This window comes from Lutra lutra, chromosome 7, assembly GCF_902655055.1.
Source record: "Lutra lutra chromosome 7, mLutLut1.2, whole genome shotgun sequence".
NCBI lineage: Eukaryota > Metazoa > Chordata > Mammalia > Carnivora > Mustelidae > Lutra > Lutra lutra.
In genome coordinates this window covers 17,185,582-17,207,157 of record NC_062284.1, presented here as the reverse complement: position 1 = coordinate 17,207,157, position 21,576 = coordinate 17,185,582, and the positions used below count along the sequence as shown (strand labels likewise).

At 47.1% G+C, this 21,576-nt stretch overlaps 1 protein-coding gene across 6 annotated transcripts in view; it reads left to right on the top strand.

Moving 5' to 3' along the window:
- Positions 1 to 20,006, top strand: part of TTC23 (tetratricopeptide repeat domain 23) — a 105,415-nt gene extending 85,409 nt beyond the window's left edge. For 3 of the 6 annotated variants that reach the window (XM_047736381.1, XM_047736382.1, XM_047736378.1), the window contains exons 9-12: positions 4,319 to 4,468; positions 12,575 to 12,697; positions 18,303 to 18,385; positions 19,271 to 20,006. In XM_047736381.1, coding sequence (XP_047592337.1) covers positions 4,319 to 4,468; positions 12,575 to 12,697; positions 18,303 to 18,385; positions 19,271 to 19,385 — 471 coding nt within the window. In that variant the 3' untranslated portion in view covers positions 19,386 to 20,006. Of the gene's footprint in view, positions 1 to 4,318; positions 4,469 to 12,574; positions 12,698 to 13,141; positions 13,584 to 18,302; positions 18,386 to 19,270 lie in introns of those variants that run through there. The other 3 variants (XM_047736380.1, XM_047736383.1, XM_047736379.1) reach the window with 3 other exon arrangements.
- Positions 20,007 to 21,576: the final 1,570 nt, after the last annotated feature.

Below are 21,576 nucleotides of genomic sequence, written 5' to 3'. Positions count from 1 at the left end.
GAAGTTACAGCCCACAGTCCATGGAACCATACAAGCATGCTTTTTTATGGCTTGTAAAAATGGAACAAGACCCAGAGTTTATATTCACTGGTAATTAAACCCTTGGGAACATATTCTATGCAAAGCCAAACAGCTACCAGAAAGCCACTTGCTGTGGCTTGAGATATATATGTATGTATGTGTGTGTGTGTATATATATATATATATATATATATATATATACACATATATATGTATATATATATAATTTTTTTTTCAAATGAACCTATCAAAGCAAATCCTTGAGATGAAAAGGTTGTATTTCCTCTGCTGGTCTGTAGAATTAACCCCTTTCCCTACTCTCAATGGACAGGAGCTTAAGGAACGTGGGTTTTTAATCTAGAAGCACCCATGTTCGTCAGGCCAAAGTAGGACCACAGGAGCCATAACGAATGGGAGTTTACATATTTTTCTAGATCATCCTACTGAGTAGAAAGGGACCTTCCAGGGGCCTCAGCTTCTAGAATATCTGGAGAAGTTCTGTGGAGAGCACGTGGGTCAGGAGTCTAGAGGGGAAATGGGGGAGTCTGCTCACGTCATGCCTTACCACTTCCAGCTCATCGGTCGTTTTTATCTCCAGAATGTACTGGTGGTCATGTCCCCCTCCGCCAGTCATCACCTCCTGCCTGGACCACACGAACAGACTCTGGTCCCCCAGCTGCCTTTTCCACTCTTGCCTTTTACTCATCCATTCTGAATAAGGAAGCGATGGTGACCTTTTCAAAACACAGATCTGATCAGTGAACCCCCATTGGCAAAATACTCCAGTGGCTGCTCAGTGCCCTTAAAATAAATCAGAATCCTGTACTTCTCACCACAGCTTCAACGCAATCTGGATTCCACTGACATCTCCGGTCTTACTTCCGCTCCGTCCCTTAGTCTGCTCAGTTTCAGGCCACATTGGCCTTTTCTAATCTGCACTCCCAGGAGCGGCCAGCTCTCGTTTCCAGCTCTCGTTTCCAGCTCGTGGAAAGCTCTTCCTCGCTGGTCCGGCGAGTGTGGATCCATTCTGAGCGCTCACCCGCTGGCCTAAGTCCTTTCCCCAGGCTTCATTAGATTCTTCCCATTATTGTTCATCATAGAATCCTTTTGACACAATAATAAGATAAGGGGTGCTTGGTTGGCACAGTCCCTTGAACATCCGACCCTTGGTTTCAGGTCAGGTCATGATCCTGGGGTCGTGAGATCTAGCCCCCTGTCGGACTCTGTGCTAGTCACGGAGATTCTCTCTCCCTTTCCTCCTCCCACTCATGCTGTCTCTCTCTCGAAAATAAATGATTATAAAACAATATGAAAGGCATGGTATAGGAATAATATAACAATATAATAAGAATAGTAAGTTATGTGTGGACGTGTACTACCTATCCCCTGACTGGACTGGATTCCGTAAGAGCAGGGACCCTTTTGCTGGTGGTGGGGAGCCATGAGCAGCTGGGCAGGTGGAGGCTTGGCTCTGGGTCGCCTGACTGCTCTAGCTGCCACAGGGCATCTGCCCTCCCCCTTCCTGCCCCCCATTCTTGTCTGGCTTCCTGCCCTGGTGTCTGTCACCGACGCCACACTTCACCGCCCTTGCCCTAGTCACCCAGATCAGTGGTATTGAACTAAAGCTGTACCTCGCTCCCCTCAGCCTCCTTGGGAGATTTTAGCAAACTGGCTCTTTTGTTTAGTCCCCTGCCAACCCTTCTGGTGCCCTGGTAGGAATAGAAAAAGCTGCCTCTTCCTCGGGTGGCTGCAGCTCGTGCCAGAGCACATTGCTTGGAGAGCACACACAGGTTAGATTTCAACTGTCCTCGCTCTCCTGCCCTTGTACAGGACACAACCTGCCCCACCAGACATGGCGGCCTTGCACGGTGCTCAATGTGGTCGCAGCCCTCTCCCTGTGAGTACTCACAGGAGGTGGCCAACAATGTTGGGCCCCGAGGACAGTCCCAGATGTGAGCATGGTACTGTGCTCAGACCACCCCAGATGCAGACACTGCCCCTACATGGGCTAGAGCCCTGTGCTAGGAGGAAAGTGATCCTTGGGAAGGAAAATGTCTTTAAAGGTAAAATGCAAGTGAAGGTCACTCTGTCGGAGATTAAGACATGCGTGGGCTTATCTTCTAGCTTCATGCTCAATCACCTTCTACTCTTTCCTGCTTTCCTGCTCAAGAACCTTCTCCAGCTTCTTATTCCCCATAAGAAAATCCAAACTCCCGACCCTGGCATGAAGGCCCTCCACCAACCACCAGCCTGGTCCATGACTCCCCGCCTCACCCCCCCGACCCCCCGCTCTACTCTCCCCGCTGCAGTCAGATGAACCCACTGGCTGGCCTTGCCCTTCTCCCACCTCACCCCTGGGCTCCCAGTTTCCCATGTAACCTCTCCTCAGCCCACACAGGTCCTATTTTTCCTTCATTCCTCTCCATTATGCTGTTCTGCCTCTCACAGAGTGACGCTGTCTCTGTTCCCACCCATGTGACCTCTCTTCCATTGCCATCTCCACCGGCCATTCAAGTTCATGCACATCTATGTCTAGTTTCCCCTGTCAGGCTAGAAATGGCATTGAAAACCTCCTTTAGCAAAAAGAGTCTGGTTCTTCTTTCCATCACTGGCTCCTCAAAACCTGACGACCAATTTCCACGGACAAGTTGCCAAGCCCAACACCCACACCTTGCCAAATCCTCGTTCGCAGATGCTGGGGGTGGGGGTTGGGACGCACAAAGGACATAATGGGCTTCAGCATCAGGCAAGTTCCCCACACACCAAGGTAGGTCACACACTTCACAATTTACAGTTTCTCTCCTCCGAGGGTGATTCCATCTTTCCGTGAAAAATTTGTTTCTGCCTTATCGGTGCCTTGGCCGTTTCACACCCCACACCCCACCCCTAGCACTTTACTCATATTATTGCCGGTAAACTGAGTAAAGCTTTGCCAGCTCCTTCTATCTGTGGAAGGCTTATCAGGATGTCTTCAGGGCTGTATGGGGAAGCTCTTTAACTGGTTCCAGCCTTATTTGGCTCTGAAATTCAGTGTTTGTGTCTCGCCGTAATCATGCTTTTGTGGACGTACAAGACCATGGAAGAACTTCAGGAGACATGTGGGCAATGGGCAGGCAGGGCTTTCCCTCTGTATGTCTTGGGGTCTGACTGAAGAGATTAATATCAGAAGATCCTGGTTTCTGACCAACGCATGTGTTTTATTCAATGTTGGCATAAATAAATCTGATAAAGCACACAAAATGTCAAATATATTCAATTTTTTTTTTTTTGCCATATTAGAATGTTTGCTTTTGGTTTCCTAAAGTATTTCTTATGAGAAATAGAAACATCTGGAATATGTTCTGGATGTTTTTTAAGTACATGAATTACCAGGAAACTCTAATTTTCACTTACGTAAGAACGTCACTGTGCGCAGAGGAAAAAGAGCCTGCAACTGAAAAGGATTAAAATTATGGGCCAGATTCAGGTCCCAGGTCAAACACTGGGGAGCGGTCTGATCCTGAGCAAGTTTCTCGACTGCTCTGTGCCTCAGTTTCCTCCTCTGTTCAGTGAGGATTAATACTTACCTGAAAGAGACAGAATTAAATGAGCTCACGCAGGTAAACTGCTCAGCGCAGTTTTACCTGTTAGCTTCTGTTCTTACTACTCAGCTAAAATGAATTCCCGTAATACCTGGGGTGGCTTTGTTCTCCATGTGTCTTTTGTGTGTTCTCTCTCTGTGGTTAACATCTCCCTGCCCATATATATGCCATTTCCTGTGTTCTGTTTAGGGAAAGTAGGCTCAGCTCATGGGACACAACCCAAACCCAATCCCTGAAGAGTGAAAATACACATCAGTTACAACATTTTCTTTTATTTATTCATTTGATAAGGGAGAGCATGAGCAGGGGAGAGGCAGAGGCAGAGGGACTCCCCATTGAGCCGAGAGCCCAATGTGGGGCTCAGTTCCCGGACCCGGGGATTGTGACAGAAGCCGAAGGCAGCCACCCAACCAACTGAGCCACACAGGCACCCCCATTTTCTTTTTTTAAAAGATTTATTTATTTATTTGAGAGAGAGAGAGAGAGAGAGTGTGTGAGTGGTGGGGGGAAGGGCAGAGGGAGAGAACATCCCAGCAGACTTGTGCTGACTGTGGAGCCCAACTCGGGGCTTGATTCCCTGAGCCAAATCCAAGAGTCAGACTCTTAACCAACTGAGCCACCCGGCTGTCCCCATTTACATCATTTTCTTAAGGGGCATTTTTCTTTATGAGCCTTTGAATTTTCTAACCAAACTTTAACCTTTGTTCCTGTCACAGAAAGCAACCTCAATCCTGAGAGAGTCCCTGGAAGCCAAAGTGGCAGTGTGTGGTGATCTCAGTCCCGAGGTAGCCGAGACCTACCGGTTGTTGGGTGGGGCCGACCTGGCCCAGGGGAACCACGCTGGGGCCCACAGGAAACTGAAGAAGGTAAAGCTGGACTCAATACTAACCTGACTAAACCCTCCCCACGGTGAACTTTCTCTCCCTCTACCATTCTGTTTTTAAGTGAAACTTTATCAGTGGCTCATTTAGGTAAGATGACCACTTCTGCAGCCAAGCTAAGCCAACACTTCTTGGATAAACAGTAGAGTCATCCTCTTATACACATATGTTGTTAAATGAATTATCAGTGATTTTTTTATTTTAGCATGCAGTTATTTTCAAATTTTTGCCTAAGGCCATTCATCAATCTTTTATTTTATTGTACTCTTTTTGTAGAGTCAGTTTATGGAGGAATTCTTGAATTCTTGTGTGTGTTCTTCTAGTTTCTTTTTAAATCGGGGGTTTGTTTGTGTGGAAGGTGTGAGGTAAGGATCCAACATTATCTTTTTTTCAAATGGATACCCAGTTGCCCAGCACCCTTTGTCAAAGAACCCATCTGTGCTCCAGTGATTTGAGAGAACACGTTCATCATGTACTACACTTCTGTGTATGCTCGAGTGGATTTCTGGATTTCGGGTCTCTTCCATTTCTGGTCTCTTCCATTTGTCTTTTTGTTTATTCGAATTCCAGTGCCTCATTGTCTTAATTATAGAGATTTCATAGCGTGATTTAATAGCTGGTAGAACACCACTCCCCTCAGGGTTTTTTAATCTCCCTAGAGTATCAGGTTTTCTAAACATTTTTGCGTATTTATTTTTCCACATGAATTTTAGTATCAACCTGCCTAGCTCCATAAGAAGTTTGGTGGTATTTTTTGGAGGATCATGTTATTTATAAACTTCTGGAAGACTGAGAACAAGGGATGTCTTTATATTTGTTCATGTCTACTCATAAGTAGACATTTATATTTATCATTCAGGCACATTTTAAAGTGTAACCTGTATAAATTCTGCACATTTCTTATTAGGCTGATTTCTAAACATTCCTCTTCCTTAATCATAATGCTGTTATAAATGGAGTTCTGTCTAATATTATATGTATGTGTGTGTATATGTGTATGCAAACTGTTGGTTTCTCTCTGTTAATTTTATTTTGATATCTTGCTTAATTCTTTTCTTGTTTGAGTTCATTTGAGCATCAGTTCTTTCAAGTTTTTCAGGTGTACTATTACATCATCTGCAAATACTTTTACTTTCTGTTTTCCAATTCTTTTGCCTCTAATTGATTTCTCTTGTCTAATTGCATTGGCTCATACCTCCAGTACAATAATAAGTAATGGTAGAGATAATAGGCATTCTTATTCTGATCTTAGTGGAAATATTTATAATGATTCTTCATATAGTAGATGCTGGCTTTGGACTAAGGTTTATATATTTTATCATGATAAGGAAATATCTGTCAATTTCTATTTTCATGAGTGTTTTTTTATTAGAAATAAGTGCTAGATTTTTATCAAAGACTTTTTCAGCATCAATGGAAATAAACATATGATTCTTTTTAGATCACTTAATATGGTGTATTTTATTATAATATTGAACCAACCTTGTATTCCTGGAATAAATCCCCATAGTCATATTGAACTATTTTCTCAGTATAATGTTGATTTGTTTGCTAATATTTATTTTAGGATTTTTTGCATCAGTATTGGTAAGTGATATTTGTTTAAGTAACAATGTTATATTTGCTTCATAAAAATAATTTGGAAATTTACCTTTATTTTCTATGCCTGAAGGAATTTATGCACACACTAAAACTATCTAGTCTTTGAAGGTTTGTACCCCCTGTGAAACTTTTTAGGCCTGGTGCTATTTTTGAATGGCAGGGAATTTCTTGATAATCTTCTCTATTTCTCTATAAAAAATTGCTCTGTTGAAGCTTTCTATCTCCGATGAGGTCATTTTAGTGAACTGTATCTATTTCACTATCATTTTCAGAATGATTTGCATGGAGATTTGTAAAGTAATTTCATGAATTTTTAAAATCTCTGCTTTTTTCATAGTTCTCTTCTCATTATAATTTCTTCATTTTTTATTTGAATTTCCTCACTTTTTCCATTGACTGAGTTAGTTAGTGGTTTGTCTATTTTGTCAGTTTTTCAAACTCCATAGGTCAATTGCCTTCCTATTCTGTTTCACTAATTTCTGATTTTATCTTTATTTTTTCTTTTCTCATGACTTACTTTGTTTTACTTTGTTGGAGTTTTTCCTTTTTGAATTGGGACTTGAACTCATTTGTTTTCATTTTTACTGACATAGTGTTTTAGGCTGTGGCTTTTCCTTTTCTTATTGCTTTAAATGTATCCCATAAATTTTGTCATGTTGTGTTTTCATTACATGAATTAGTGTTAAAATGGGGAAATCCTGGGAACCTCTAAGTAACATAACTGACCAAACCAAAAGAATTAACTTTAGTTCTGAGTGGGCTGCCCTATGCATTGAGCCTTCTTCTCTTCTTAGGACTTTTCTGAATCTGTGGCAGAAGGCATCAGATTTGGTAACATGCATGGTGCTTAGTTTTTAACAACATGATACATATATCAATTATCACACAGTCAATGGTAGTTATCAGTCACCTTTTGTGCACCAGTAGCTGTGCTCAGCAGACCTGGGGAAAAACAATGATCAAGACAAATATGCTTCTTGTCTCCATGAGACTTTCCAGTCTGAGCGGGGAGATATGTTAAACTGATCATTTCAGATAATCTAAACATTATACATGTGCCAAAGACATTATTGAGGGAAGACGGAGGAGGGAAGCTAAGATGGCGGTTGCCCTGGGCTTCTCCATCTTCCACTTCTGAGCTCATACTTATTAACTGATTGTTATATCCCCTGAACTGTGCTGAATGATTTACACATATTGACTTATTTAAGCCCTATCGTGACTTGAAGAGTCGATACCTTTACTTCTGTTTTTTTACAAAGACTTGAGTGTCTCAGCCTTGACTGTAAGGTCAGGAGTTGGTGGAGTGGGGCTTTGGCACGAAGAGGTTCAGACGAGGTAATCTATTCTGCACTTCTCCTGGTTCACCTCGGGCTTCTCAGCAAGATTTTGTTTGAACAAAGACTTCCTATCCTTAAAAAAACATTGGGGAACCAGTGACCCGGTGAGGAGAATGCCAAGATCAGAGTAAGAAGGAGTCTTTGGATTACCACTGAAAGAAAACAGTCAAACCAGCTCAGATATAAAGGGGTATCTCTTGTCTTATGGTTTCCAGGGAAAGGCCAATAAGCAGATGATTAGCAAAGCAGGACACAGCTAAGCCTCAGGAGAATGTTCCAAGGCTATCTCTGCCCCAGACTCCTGCCTGTCATGGCAGTCTTCCTTTAAGATGGAGATCATGGCTGCCAGCCCTCCAGTTTTACTTCCTACCCCTGCGCCATTTCCCAGTCATAGCTTGAAAGATCCTAAGGAAAGGGCTATAGACCTGACTTGAATCAAGTGCTCACCCTGGATCAATCAGATGAGGCCAGGGCCTTGGTTGGATGTAAGAACATGGCTCCCTCATGGTGGCTGGGTGGCCCAGGGTGGAGACGGTGCAGGAAACACAGTCCCATAGTCAGAAAACCTGAGACAGGGTCCCAGAGAGAGCCCCTCCCGGTTGTTGAAACACGTGCAATGGGTCCACTAGGCATCCAATAGCTTCCTCCCTGAGAATGTTCCAGGCCAATGAGGGAGTTACAGATTGTAAACCCCCAACTGTGGTATCATGTGCTAAATTCTCCAGGTCCACACCGAGATCTGTGGGAGGAAAGGGGCTTAGGGAAGGTGTCCACAGATAAGTAGTCCTAAAAAAGACCCAACAGAGACAGGAATTCCCAGGTTGGAAATGGGGCGAAGAAGAAGTTCGGGGGTGAGAGAGTAAAGCCTCTTTAAGAAGCAAAAACTAGTTAGGGCCGACCATCTGGCAGGAAATCATCTGAGAAAGACATGGGGGCAAGTCTTGGCAGCCATGTTTGTAAGTTAAGGAGCGGAGATGTGATCCTTCAAGTAGGGGTCCCAAACAATGGCCAGTGCACTGTCTGTGTTTATTTCATTACAGTTAAGGATATACGCCAAGTTAAAAATGGTGTTTACAGATAGTCATAAAACCTGTCATCATTTTACAAGTGATCGTAAATCGATTGGAGTATAGGGAACATTAACTGAGCCCTCACTAAGGGAAGTCTTACCTGTACCAAGAAAGAAACCTATTCTCCTGAGTAAAACTAGATTCCAAAAACACCTACGTGTAATTTCACTGATAAAACAAACTCGAGGGGGGCGCCTGGGTGGCTCAGTGGGTTGGGCCGCTGCCTTCGGCTCAGGTCATGGTCTCGGGATCCTGGAATCGAGCCCCGCATTGGGCTCTCTGCTCAGCAGGGAGCCTGCTTCCTCCTCTCTCTCTGTCTGCCTCTCTGCCTGCTTGTGATCTCTCTCTGTCAGATAAATAAATAAAATCTTTAAAAACAAAACAAAACAAAACAAAAAACTCGAGGAAGTTTGCTCTCCCTCTTGTTCTGTACGTGCCTACACAGTAAGCCACCATTTTTGTCTCTATATGTAGAGACAAAAACCCGCAATATTTATTGCGTGGCCCTTCGCAGAAGAAGTTTTCTGAACGTTGCCTTAAGCAACTAGGAGCCATGAAGGGAATTTTAAGCAGGACACCACAGGTCTATATTTGTACTTTGGATTTTAAAAAAAGAGAAATCATAGTGAGGACCGTGTGGAGAATGGACTGGAATGGGCCAAGAATCAAGGGCAAGAGGCTTGAGGAAGACGAGAAACCTCTGTGAAATGGTAGTAATAGCAACACCCAGACTTCCTTCCCCCACATTGTGCCGGGGATGGAAGGAGGGGAGGGCAGGGAGGCTGCTTTCAGGAGCAGCAGGATCCAGCAGGGCCCAGGGGGCCCCAGAGCCCCAGAAGGAGGAGAGGGCAGAGCTCTCCTGGCCGAGGCACTGCCTGCCCTTAGGAGCCTCTGCTGTGATTCCTCTGCTGAGGGTTCAGCCTGGTCACTCAACTCTGGGCCGGGGAGGGACCCCAGGAGTGGGGGGAGCTGGCAAACTTGAGTAGGAGCCACATGAACCTTCATGAGGACCCTGCTGTCTCCCGTGGGGCAGAGCAGGTACCATGACCGACCTCCGGCTCAGGGCCAGGTGGCTGCTGCCCAGAGTGGCTCGTATGTCGTTCCTCATCCTCATAGCCCTGCATGTCAGACCTTAGGAGCCCTGTCTTCAAGGGAAGGGGCAGAGGTGCCTGGAAACAAGTGAGTTGTACCTGGGCAGGTTCATCTTAAGTAAGGTTCACCAGGCATGGGGGAAGGTCACCCAACTCTCGGGCAGGGGTCCTGGGGCCCAGGGATCTGCATTTTAGCTTCTGGGAGAAGGTTGAGATCCCTGCTCTGGGCCCCATGCCCACCCACGGGGCTTAAGATCAGGTCAGCCTCGAGACACTGTCAGGTTTCATCACTCCCAAAGGCTGCCCTGGACGTCAGTGACATTTTCTCCCTTCAGTCTGGCCTCATTAACCATCAGTCCCGAACACCATGACTTTGACATTTTAAAGCTATCGGGCCATTTGCCAGAAAGTGAGAAGAAAGGGTTGAAACTTGTGTCTGTTGTCACGCGGGCTGTGGTCCACACGGTCCTCACTGCCCCTCCCCTGCTTGTGCCCATCTGAGGACAGGGCTGGCCACGCTGTGAACGCTGGGGCACGGACACAAGACGTGAAACACGCCCTGCACATCTGCCTGCTGTGAGCCCGGCTCTCCCAGTCGCCATACTTGGCACTGGGCTCTGTGGAGCCGGCGGCAGGTTTCTAAACCTCCCGGCCGAGAGCTTCTCTCCTTTTTATCACAACAACAGCTGCATCCCCCACGTTGTCAACTCTGGAACAGGAATTCAGTGAACACTGGCTTTTCCAGATGTGCCCTCCTGGGCTGAATGGCCCGGGCATGGTCCTGTGGGCCCGAAAAAAGACAGGAAGGCACGAGAAACAAAGCAGACCGTGGGATTAAATTACCGAGAGGAAAACCATATTACTGATCTGTTTTTCAAAGGCATCTGCCTGCAGGGTGCAAAGGGAGAAATCTTTTGGCTCCAGATGGAAATTTCCACAGCAAAAGTTCTACGTGCTTGTGCAACATAGAGCCCTGGGTTGATTCTAGGATGGCTGTCACTGCCATCATTTTCATCCCAGTGAAAAGCTGCAAAAAAAGCGTTCCCAAAGACTGTCTCCCAGGTCAGTAGTCTCTCAGGACTCACCCTGGACCCAGGGACAGGGTGGAGTTGGGGTAGCCAATCCCCTAGTGAGTACTGTCCTTATCGGGGGTCGGTCCACTGCCTGACCACCTCATAGCTTCCAACAGTAAACATTTCCATAAAAGAATAACACGATGTTACGTGACCTCTCTCCCACTATGATGAATCAGTTGAAGAAAGGTGGAAGAAAATGGTTTTTGCTCGTAGGTTATAGATGAAAAAGCCATCCCTGGAAGGGTCTTGTGTGGTCATGGATTAAGACCCTAGACCTGCCGTTCCTCCAGCCGGCCAAGCACCCAGAACTTTCTGGTTGACAGCTGTCTTTTATACATAATTCACACACTGTCATTCCGTCCACAGACCACCGAGTTTTACTTTCCCTTTAGCCTGTGTGGTGTTTTCCTGGTTGCCCGGGATACCAGGAAATCCAGGGCACTTTTGGAGTCCTCATACAGCCCCGTGTTCACCACACTGTTTTCAGGTGCGGTCTTATTTATTTGTCCTTGATCCTGACTTCCCTAACGGTCACTGACTAAACCCATCGCCGGGCTGCGACAGATCCCCTCCAATCCTTTTTGGGAAGAGAGGAGGTCATGACGTGAATTTCACATCAAAAAAATCCTGTTCCTAAAAAAAAAAAAAATCCTGTTCTTGGGTTGAGAAGCACGCTGGAAGATGTTCCGATCGCTCCTTCCTCCAAGTTGTCTGTAAGTCGGTTGATACGGTATGACCATGGGAGCGGATGGTTAAAGGGATCAAGGTCATCCAGTTTTGACCTTATGTGGGGGAAAGGTGGAGCCTCCCTTGCCGGCTGTAGGCTAGGTGGGAATGAGAGAAGTCCCCCAGCTGCCAGGAAGGGGCCCCATGAGGACAGCCCAAGTACAGCACCTCTCCACCTTTGCTGTCCCCTAGAAAACACCCAGGGACAGGGTGGAGTTGGGGTAGCAAGGCTACGTTTGCTGTGGAAAGTGCCTCAGCTAGGAGAACTATTGCTTGTGGGGTGCTTAGTGCCTTCAAAGTCCCTAAACTGGCCTCGGAGTCCGGAGGGCACAGAACTGGGGGTCAGGACAGACCATCCAGGCCTGAGATTAGCGAATTGTTAGAGCCCCACTAGAGGAGGGACAACTGTGAGTTTATGGGTGCATAGCCAGCGATGGAGGGAAAGGCAAAATCTCCCGCGGAAATTCAGCGTGACCTTAAACAAGTGGAAAGAGTGATGGTCAGGAGTGGCTGGTGTGAGGGGCACCTGGGTGGCTCAGTCGGTGAAGCGTCTGCCTCTGGCTCAGGTCATGATCCCGGGGTGCTGGGATCGAGTCCCGCGTTGGGCTCCTTGCTCAGTGGGGAGCCTGCTTCTCCCTCTGCCTGTGCTCCCCCTGCTTGTGCTCTCTATGACAAATAAATAAATAAAATATTTTAAAAAGAGATGGCTGGGGGCACCTAGGTGGCTCAGTGGTTAAGCCTCTGCCTTCAGCTCAGGTCATGATCTCAGGGTCCTGGGATCAAGCCCCATGTCGGGCTCTCTGCTCAGCAAGGAGCCTGCTTCCCCCTCTCTCTCTCTCTGCCTGCCTCTCTGACTACTTGTGATCTTTGTAAAATAAATAAATAAAATCTTTAAAAAAAAAAAAAAAAAAGAGATGGCTGGTGTGACCACACCAGTTCAGGAAGGACCCAGGTGACATGGCTGAGCTCCACATCAAGAGGGAAACCAGCCCCAGAAAGTCAGCCTGAAAGGGTTAGCTTGAACAGGGTCTGGACCTCTTGTCTCTCTGGCTCTGAAACGGGCAAGTCCAGCTTCTGTACAAAAAGCTGGCTGCCTTGCCTGACACGTGGGTGCGCAGCTGGACCCCCCGCCCCCGACGCCCGCAAGTCCCACTGACGCGTTTGTCCTCAAATATTTGTGTTGCAGCTGTCCTGGAGAAAGGTGATGGTAGCTTGCTCCAAGACAGTGGCCAGGGGATGGAGCAGAGTCGTGGGGGAGTCGAGGGATGTCGATAAGGATGTAGAAGCCACGGCACATGGCAGCTCGGAGGTGAGGAGTGAGGGAGACGAGGATGCCGTGAACACTTCCTAGGGGGGCACTCAGCAGACACTCAAGGGAGAGCTTTGCGGACGGGGTCCGCTCTTGGCAGCTGTGTGAGTGGCAGTCCATGGGCCCCCCCTTTCTTCCTCATCTCCCTCGTCCCTGGTCCTGGGGCCCCTGGTCCCACTTTAGCTGTCCTTGTGTCATGGGAGGCTTCCTACCCACCTGTGCAGCAGGTAGGGCTCGGAATTAGTGGGTCTCCGGGTCAGGGAGCTGCACGGGGGTGTGCTTGCATGATGTGTGAGTGTGTGTGTGTGTGTGTGTGTACCTGAGAGAGAGAGAGAAGAAGAGAGAAGGGGAATCAGTATCCTTCTTCAAACACTTCCCAGCCCTCCTTCCTGGGAACCCCCACCCCCCGACAGCTCTTCACAGGGCTGACTCCCCATCTTGCAGGCCTCAACTCACATGTCACCTCACGAAGGCCTTCAGCTGCCCCTCTCTGCTCTGTCACTGAGGGGTACACAGGGTGGCAGATGGTGGGAGCTCTGCAAACACCTGCCACAGGAACGAGCGGCCACGGAGGATGATGCGGGCCCAGTGAGGGCAAGGGTGGTTGCCGGGTAGGGCTCGGGTGTGCCCCTGTTTCTGCAGGAAAAATGCCAGCTGGTGAATTGTGTTCCGGTTTGTCCTTTCGGTTCTCCCAAGGTCATCATTTGAGTAAATCACTTCTGCCTGCCTGGTAAAGATTCGTCGGTGAAAGCCTATTTGTGTTTTTCTAAACCTTGAAGACCTTTCGCCCTTCCACATGTTTTGGGTTCTGATATCTTTTTTTTCTTAATACCAGCCTTGAGAACTGACATGAACACAGAGGCACAGTTCGTGAGTTTCTGGGTAATTCTCCGCCACAGGCAGGGAGTATCTCCTTTGACGGATGACGTGTTAAGAGGAGTAGTGACTTCATATCGTGAGAGTCGTTCTTTATAAACGTACCTTTCCCTGGCTTTGTATCACAAAACACATGTGATAGCATGACAGGCTTGGCATGGACCCTTACCAGGCGGGACAAAGTCTGTCACTTTTCCATAACTGAGCCACGTGGCCTTGCAGCTGGCTCTTCAGCTGATGGCCTTGCTGCCCGGCCTCCGTTAGTAAGGAGGACGCATCGCATCAGCGATTCCATTGTCTGACATTCCCTGATAAGAAGGGTGAGGCAGTTCTAGGACTTAAGGCTGGAGGTTGATGGAGGAGGGGAGGGCTAAGCACCCCCCCCAATCCAGTTCTGCTGGGAAATAAAGGAATGGCCTTGCAGGCGGTCAGGACAAACGAGTTGCTTCAGAGGCGCTCATAAATACGTAAACAGAGATTCTGGCCCAAACCAGGAGATAGGCTTCTTTGTGAGTTAGGGTAGTTCGCTCTTGGGGTTTTCTGAAGCCCAAGTAGACTGAGTCAGCTAACTTCCATGCCAGACCTGCCCCCGCCAAGCCACCCCCTCCCCCAACCACACTGGGAAGGGCGTGAGCTCCGGGGCCCAGAGGTAGACTAGAGCTAGGAAGACACCAACCGATGGCTCCTATCCCAGCTGCTTTGTCTCAGGAGCCCCTTAGGAACCTAGCTCTCCAAACTCAGTCACTTCAAAAAGACTTTTTTTCAATTCCACATCAAGTGCTTAAGGTTGTTTCTAAATGACCTCGGCAACCATGAATGACTAAGCGAAGCAGCACTTAGCCAACAGCACTCTTGCAACTACGGAACTTGCCTGGCTTCGGAGGGCGAAGGTTTATCACGCTGCACCCACCAGGAAGCTCCCTTGCTGGAGGTTTCGGTAGCTGATGGATCCCTGGAGCCCCGTCGTCCAGCCGTGTCTTTGGGCTCCATATAGTCTGAGTTCAGAGGGGTATTTACAATGCGTGGCTCCCAGTAGGTTCAGTGAACAATCTATTGACTCGGTCTCTGTCGATGTCGATATTTTTAACAAAAAAATTGGAACACCTATTTCATGCAAAAATGCTTAAACAAATTTAGCTGAGGGGAGCACAATATTGAGAAATTGAATTTACGTTTCTTAGATAAATACGTGGTTATGTAGACATTTTCTAGCAAGGGTTGGAGAGGGGTTATTTCACTCTTCTAAAAAGGTAGCTCTTGGAGACTATTCCAGCTCATGGGTGAATGATTCTGACGTGGCGCCTGGTTTGGTGTCCGTGGGAGCTGTCCTTGTAAAGGAGATTAGGCGGGGGCTGAGGACCCATTTCCCTCTCTTAGTTAGCAACCCTTTACGTCTCTTCTCACTTCAGCTAGAATTTGGGGCAGATCTTCTTAATGAGGATAAGTAGCCTTTATAAAAATCTATTAATGCCAGGAAGAGAAGAGTCTTGACTACCGGGGGTCTAAGGAGTAGGGATGGGGATGGGGGAGGGGCTCGCCTCTCTTGGGCTTGAGTATTGATTATGACCCTCTCTCCTACCTTTAGTCTCTCTACAAACATTTTCCCCCGGGGAAAAGGATCAGAACCCGAGGTCTAGAATGGAGGTCGCTGGTTAAACCAGTGAGAATTTGTCTAAAGCTCTGTCAATTGCCATGTCATTGTTCCCAGGAATCTGTGACTATTTAGCTAGTAGGATGTCTTTCCCTAGGGAATGAGGGTCCAGGGAGAAACTTTGGGAACCAAAGGGGTAGGATGGAAATTCTTCCTGACTTTTGGATTTTGGAGGCCATCTGTTAAGGCAGGGTAAATGGAGACCTCAGACCGTCTCAAATAATCATTATAATGTCAGTAAAATTCTAATGTCACGGTGAACGAGTTAGCACCAAGGCATGTTGACATCAGCTCATCTCAAAATGAGTTGCATCGGGGGCACTCATAAATATGTAAACAGAGGAGTCAGGTGGGTTTAAAATTAGACCTGATCTTTTACACTGGATTAAGGTATTTCTGGCCACATAGGAGAAAATGAAGTTCGTTCTGGCAAGAATGTTAGCCCTGGATGGAGGCCTCTTACTGCCAAGCTGGAGCTAGGGGAAAGGTTGTTTGCTTCCTGATTATAGTCCCTTCCTGAGCACAGTCTCTGCCGGGCCCTGTGTGGAGACGCCCCCAGGCTTCCAACAGCGGGGAGCCACGGAGGAGAGGAGGGCTGGAAGAGTTCCCATCAAGTGTCGTGGGTGTCGGTGAAACCCGTCCCCAAAAGCAGTACAGAACTTTCTCAGGTTCCTGCATTTCCCAAGTTCACAGTTTATATGTGGATTAAAGCAGTGTTGGCTGAACCCCATGGAATGAGCAGCACTTCGCCTAGGCTAGACCTGGCCATGGCCCCGGTGCAGATTCAGAATGGTTGGGGCTTGCTGGATGGAGGGGGTGGGATTTTGGAGAATTTGGATCATCTGCTAAATGGAATAACAGAACCAGGATGCTAATTCCTGGTGTTACATAATTCAGCCAACAGAATGACGATCTGTTATTTTAAAAGAGAACCCTGTCATAGCTTCGTCTAATAATATTTCTTTCCTCCAGAAGACAGCCCGATTCTCAGATTCCAGAACCACTTTCTCAGTTCCTCAGATTGAACCAAACATTCAGACGATTTTGATATTTTCCACATCTTACAAAGACAAAGCATTTTGGCTGCTTGCATTTGAATTTTCTCAAAGACCTAAAAACGGTTGGCAGATCAGAACGAATAAACAGTCTTCAGTACAAGTCCTCAAACCCTCACACTTTTTTTTGACTCAAGCTGTTACCATGTAGAAAAACCAATTCAATATTTTAAAAATATCAAATATTTCAAATATGCAGAAAAGCATGAAGAATGTAACAAACACCTTTGAGCTCACTAATTCAATAAAAGCAATAAGACATGACCCTACAGTTGAAATCCCCACTCTTCCTTTTTCCACCCCACTTCCAGATGATCACTGTCCTGAATTTGATATCATTCCCATGTTTTCTTAATTATTTTACTGTGGCCTTGCTTTACATGCTTCTTAAGCTTCATATAAATGATATATGTAATATATATTATAATAATACACAATATATAATGCATTTATCTGTAGTTTCCTTTTTTTTGGTCTATGATCATGAGATTCATCTACATGGACACATACAAGCACATCAAAAATCTATATGATACTTTACAAATACAATACATATATGTCACAATTTACCTATCCATCACTAAATATTGCCAAGTTGTTCTAAAAAGTGATCATACCAATTTCAACACCCACAATCAATATTAAAAAAAGTTTTTCTTGCTTAATACCTTTGACAGAGCTTAGTATTACCATGATCAGGCTAGGACTTTTGCAATGTAATAGGTAAAGGGACAACCTCATTGAAGTTTTAGTTTGCGCTTCTGATTACTAGTGAGCTTAGGTGTGTTTATTACCACTTAGTTTTCAACTTGTTTGAATGATATGTTTATGTCTTGATTATTTTCTATTGGCAGGTTGCTTTTCCTATACCTTATAGGAGTTCTTTATAAGTTCTTAATACTAATCCCTTCTCAGTATTGTGTGAGTATTTTCCCTCATTGTCTTTTGTCCTTTCCCTCTTTGTGCTTTGCTTAAGGTGAATTTTGGTGCATAGATGTTTTGAATTTTAATACAGTTAAATTTTATCAGTCTCCTACTTTTGGTTTGTCTGGATCTTGTTTAAGAAATATTTCCATGCCTCAAGATGATAAAGATAAATCTTCAATGCTTTCATCCAGAAGTTCCACTTATTTTCCAGTTTAGTTCTTGCCCCTAGACCCTTCAGGGCCACTTCTGTCATCTCTCAAGTGTTGTTCTGTCATCTCTCAAGACATCCTCTTCCATGTCCTTATTGGTCTATTTGTCTATCTCTGGATGAAAACCATTTTTGGGTTTTGGCCATTTGGGAGCCCAACTTTCATCTTTATCCTTTCCTTGAGTTTTCCCTTGCCTGGTCCAGGCAACCAAATGGCAACCCAATATGGAGAGGGGAGAAGTCAAGCCAGAGCTAGCCCTGGGTAAAGACATAGGCTGAACAGTTAACTCCTAAGAAATTACTGTATAGTAATGAATATAAAAATCGCATATAAGATAAAGCATTTTTTAACAACAACAACAATAGGCAAAAGCATTAAAAAACTTTTCTGGGCTATTATAAGGCTCATTTTATTTATTTTTTTTAAAGATTTTTTTCTTTATTTATTCGATAGACAGAGATCACAAGTAGGCAGAGAGGCAGGTGGGCGGGGTGGGGGGAGCAGGCTCCCCGCTGTGCGGAGAACCCAATGCGGGACTTGATCCCAGGACCCTGAGATCATGACCTGAGCTGAAGGCAGAGGCTTAACCCACTGAGCCACCCAGGAGCCCCAAGGCTCATTTTAAAACGGAAACTAGAGGCCATCCCCAGTCAATAACAATGCTGTTACCTTATCTTCTAAAATGATTATAAACATAGTTTGCATACAGCTTGTCCCGGGGAGTTCTGTGAAATAGTGTTAAAACTTTACATGTGTTTCCTGGATCCCTCAGAGGATCCAAATTGAAGGTCAGGCATGGGTCTTTATTCAAGAGAGACTTGTTTTTCCTGCAAAACGCTCACAGTGGCACTTGTATGACCTCATGATTATCACTTGGTGTCCTGCAGTGTCTTCAGATTCAGACCCTCTTGTACGGACCGCAGGACAAGAGGACTCTGGCCACCCAGCAGACAGTGGACGTCCTGTCCAAGTGAGTTGGCTTCCACTTACAATGTTTCCTTTGCCATTCCGATCTCAAAGGAAGCTGGTTCTGTAAGGGTCTGTGGAGCTTTCTGTGGAAAATTTTATTAACTGACTTCCCATAACTCACCAACTGGGCAGGACCCGTGGTTCCTTTGAAAACCCAGCTGTAAAATAGCTCCCTTGCCCAGATACTAAGAAGAGATTAGCTCTTGAATCATGTCAGAAACACATACTAGGATTCTCCCTCCTGGAGACCAGCGCCTGCCCATCCTCTCCCCTGCTGGAAGGCAAGGGCACAGTGTGCTCTGGCTTGGCCTGCTGGAGGCCTGCTTTGGCTTCTCTTCGTTCTCAGGGTGCCTGTCAGGGTTGGGGGAGGGGGTGGTGCGCTGAGAGCCCTCTGACTTCTCCATGAAGGCTGGTCCTAAGTCTTTCTCAGCCAGTGAGCAGAGAACAGGCCACACCCTCACAGAGCCTGGGTTGCCCAGAGCCTGTGGGCAGATTGCCAAGGGAAGATCCTGGAAGCATGGAAGGCGAGGAGGCCAGCCAGCAGGGGGCACTGTCTCTTGGCTGACATCCTGATCTGGGGCCCCTTTAGCCCTGAGCCAGCAAGGCCTCCAGCCCCAACCTCTCTGCCTGTGTTTCGCTCACTGAGCCAGCCAAGGGCTGATTCTCTCAACACAGTGACAATGGTCGTGAGGAATTAGAAAGCAGGAGAAAAAAAATCCCGTGCAAGGATTCTCTTCTATCTTCCCTCCCTCCCCAGGCCCCTTCAGGACCTGTAGCTCAGCAACTTCGATGCTCCCCTTCACCGCGGCAAGGGCTGGGCCTGGTGGGGGAACCGTGAGGAGGTCTGAGGGACACCACACTCACCCCACCTTCTGCTCCTTTGCAGGGCCCCAGAGGTGGCTGTGAAGTCCAGGCAGGCCCCGAAAGCCAAACCCGCGTTCTACACTGGCGTGGCCCAGCACACTATACTGGGGAAGGCCAGGCCCAACATGGCGGACTGAGACCACCCACCCCCCCAAACTCCCCTCCCCCCAGAGAGAGCTTTGGTCATGCCTGGGCGCTGACACTGAGGGTGACCTATCAATCTCTCCAGCAAGAAGGAATTCGACAGACTGTTAGGGCTGTTTGCTCCCGCAGGCCACAGATACTGCGGATTTCCTGCGGGCCACATTTTGACAGTGGATACCCTTAGGGGTGATCTGGTGCTTCTATAAAGAATTTTTCTTTTTTTACCGCCCAAGTGGTTTTTCTTGCCAATAAAATTTTTTACCCATCGGCGCTACTGGGGCTGCAGAGCCTCTCTTCACAAGTTGACAACTTCTGGTATGTGAATACAGGGTATGGCACCTGTGCATAGAAAGCCCCTGGCCTAGACCTGGAGTCAGATTTGGAGCAATAAAATTCTGGAAAAAGCCCCCCTTCTTACAGGAAGATAATAGGGATTGAAAATAAAAGGCTAATGAGAGGAATCTTGGAAGTGCTGGGGTTGGTGTTTTGAAAATGAAGCCTGCCTCAGAGTTGTTTGGAGCCTAGAGAGGAGCATGAGGAAGCTTCTCTTTACTTATGCAGTCATTCACCAAATGAGGCTGAACACCCAGCAAGAGCTGAGGACACAACAGTAACCAAGACACAATGTCCCCATCCCTCAGAGCTTGCCCCCCAGCATGGATGCAGCACTAAACATAATGGTGAGATTGGTAACAGAGGGAAAGAGCCCAGTAAAACGAGGCAGGGAGTGAATGGTGGTAAATGGGCTAGAGGTCAGGAGAGGCAGGGTAAGGGAGTGAAGGCAGCTGAGCAGGAGTGAGGCTGGCCTGGAGAGGCTGCGGGGGAAGGCCGCTGACTCCGCTGGCCTCTACTCTGGGCAGAAGAAACATGGCTGCCCTCTGGAGCTTTTTTTTTTTTTTCAAGTCAGTGCAGCCCTTGGCCCCCTACTCCCCTGGCTTTCTCTGGGTTCAACATGTGAGGTGGGGAGGGTGGAGTGGGACAAGCGCTCGTGTCCCACAGTGGTCTTCAGTCTCCTGTGGGAGCTGGGGGAAGCCATCGCCACTCAAGAATGGAAAAGCAGAGTGGGAAATTTTGAGCACTTCCCTTCACACTGTCAGCAATGAGAGCCAGTGCTGGATAGAGGAGGGCAGAGTACACAGTGGGTGGGAATGGGCTGTGGGCAGCGCTGTTCCTGCTCCTTCCCACCCTCATCCCATGGACTGCGGCCCAGCAAAGCTGCAGGCTAGTGGCTAAGATGGCAGTGGGATGAGGCACAGACCCCCTTCCTCTCCAGCACCCAGTGGGAAACCCAGAGCCACTCTGGTTCCATATGTGCAGGATGCTGCCTCAAGAATTGATGGGGGAAATAAACCCAAAAGGTCATGACAGGGTGGAGAGAGAGGCAGGGTCCCCGGTCCCCTTTGGAAATTGTGACAGCTGCCCACCCCGGCCACCCCCACTGGTACCCACTCACCCAGACAGGCCTGCGGTGGGATGAAGTCATGAGGTATGGTCACCTCTCACCAAGTGTCCCATCTGATTGAAGACCTGGGTTTCAACGTGGATGGTGGACTAGGCATTTTGAATATATATCACATTGGAGTCGGCCAGGGACTGAACGTGTACATCCAAAATTCCTGATGATGCCCTAATCCCCAGTGTGAAAATGGGGGGGGGGGGGGCCTCTGGGAGGTGATGAATATGTGAGAGTAGAGCCCCATGGATGGGATTAGTGCCCTGATCAAAAGGGACACGAGACACGATCGCTGTCTCCACCATGTTAGGACCCCACAAGATAACCATCCGGCAAAGCGGACAGACAGCCCCAACCAGGCACCAAATCCATCAGCACCTCGATCTTCAACTTCCGGCCCCCAGAACTGGGAGAAATAAATGTCCATTGTGTGAGCCTCCCAGTCTATGCTGTGGCCACAGCCTGGGCACACAGGAGTCCATGCTGGGCTTCTGGGGGAAAAATAGTGAATTCTTATGGGACTTCTTCCTTTCTTTCTTGGAGGATAAAGTCTTGGGGTTGTAGAAACTAAAATGCATTTTAAATAATAGCATCCCTACCCCAGGAAAGAATGAAGTTAGGAATGGCCCACCCAAATGTCTCCTGTCTATTAAATGTGTTAACTTCAGCACAAGAGGAAGACTATAGATGTTCATGGTCTTTGTGGTAGAAAGTTAAGGTAAGGGTATCTA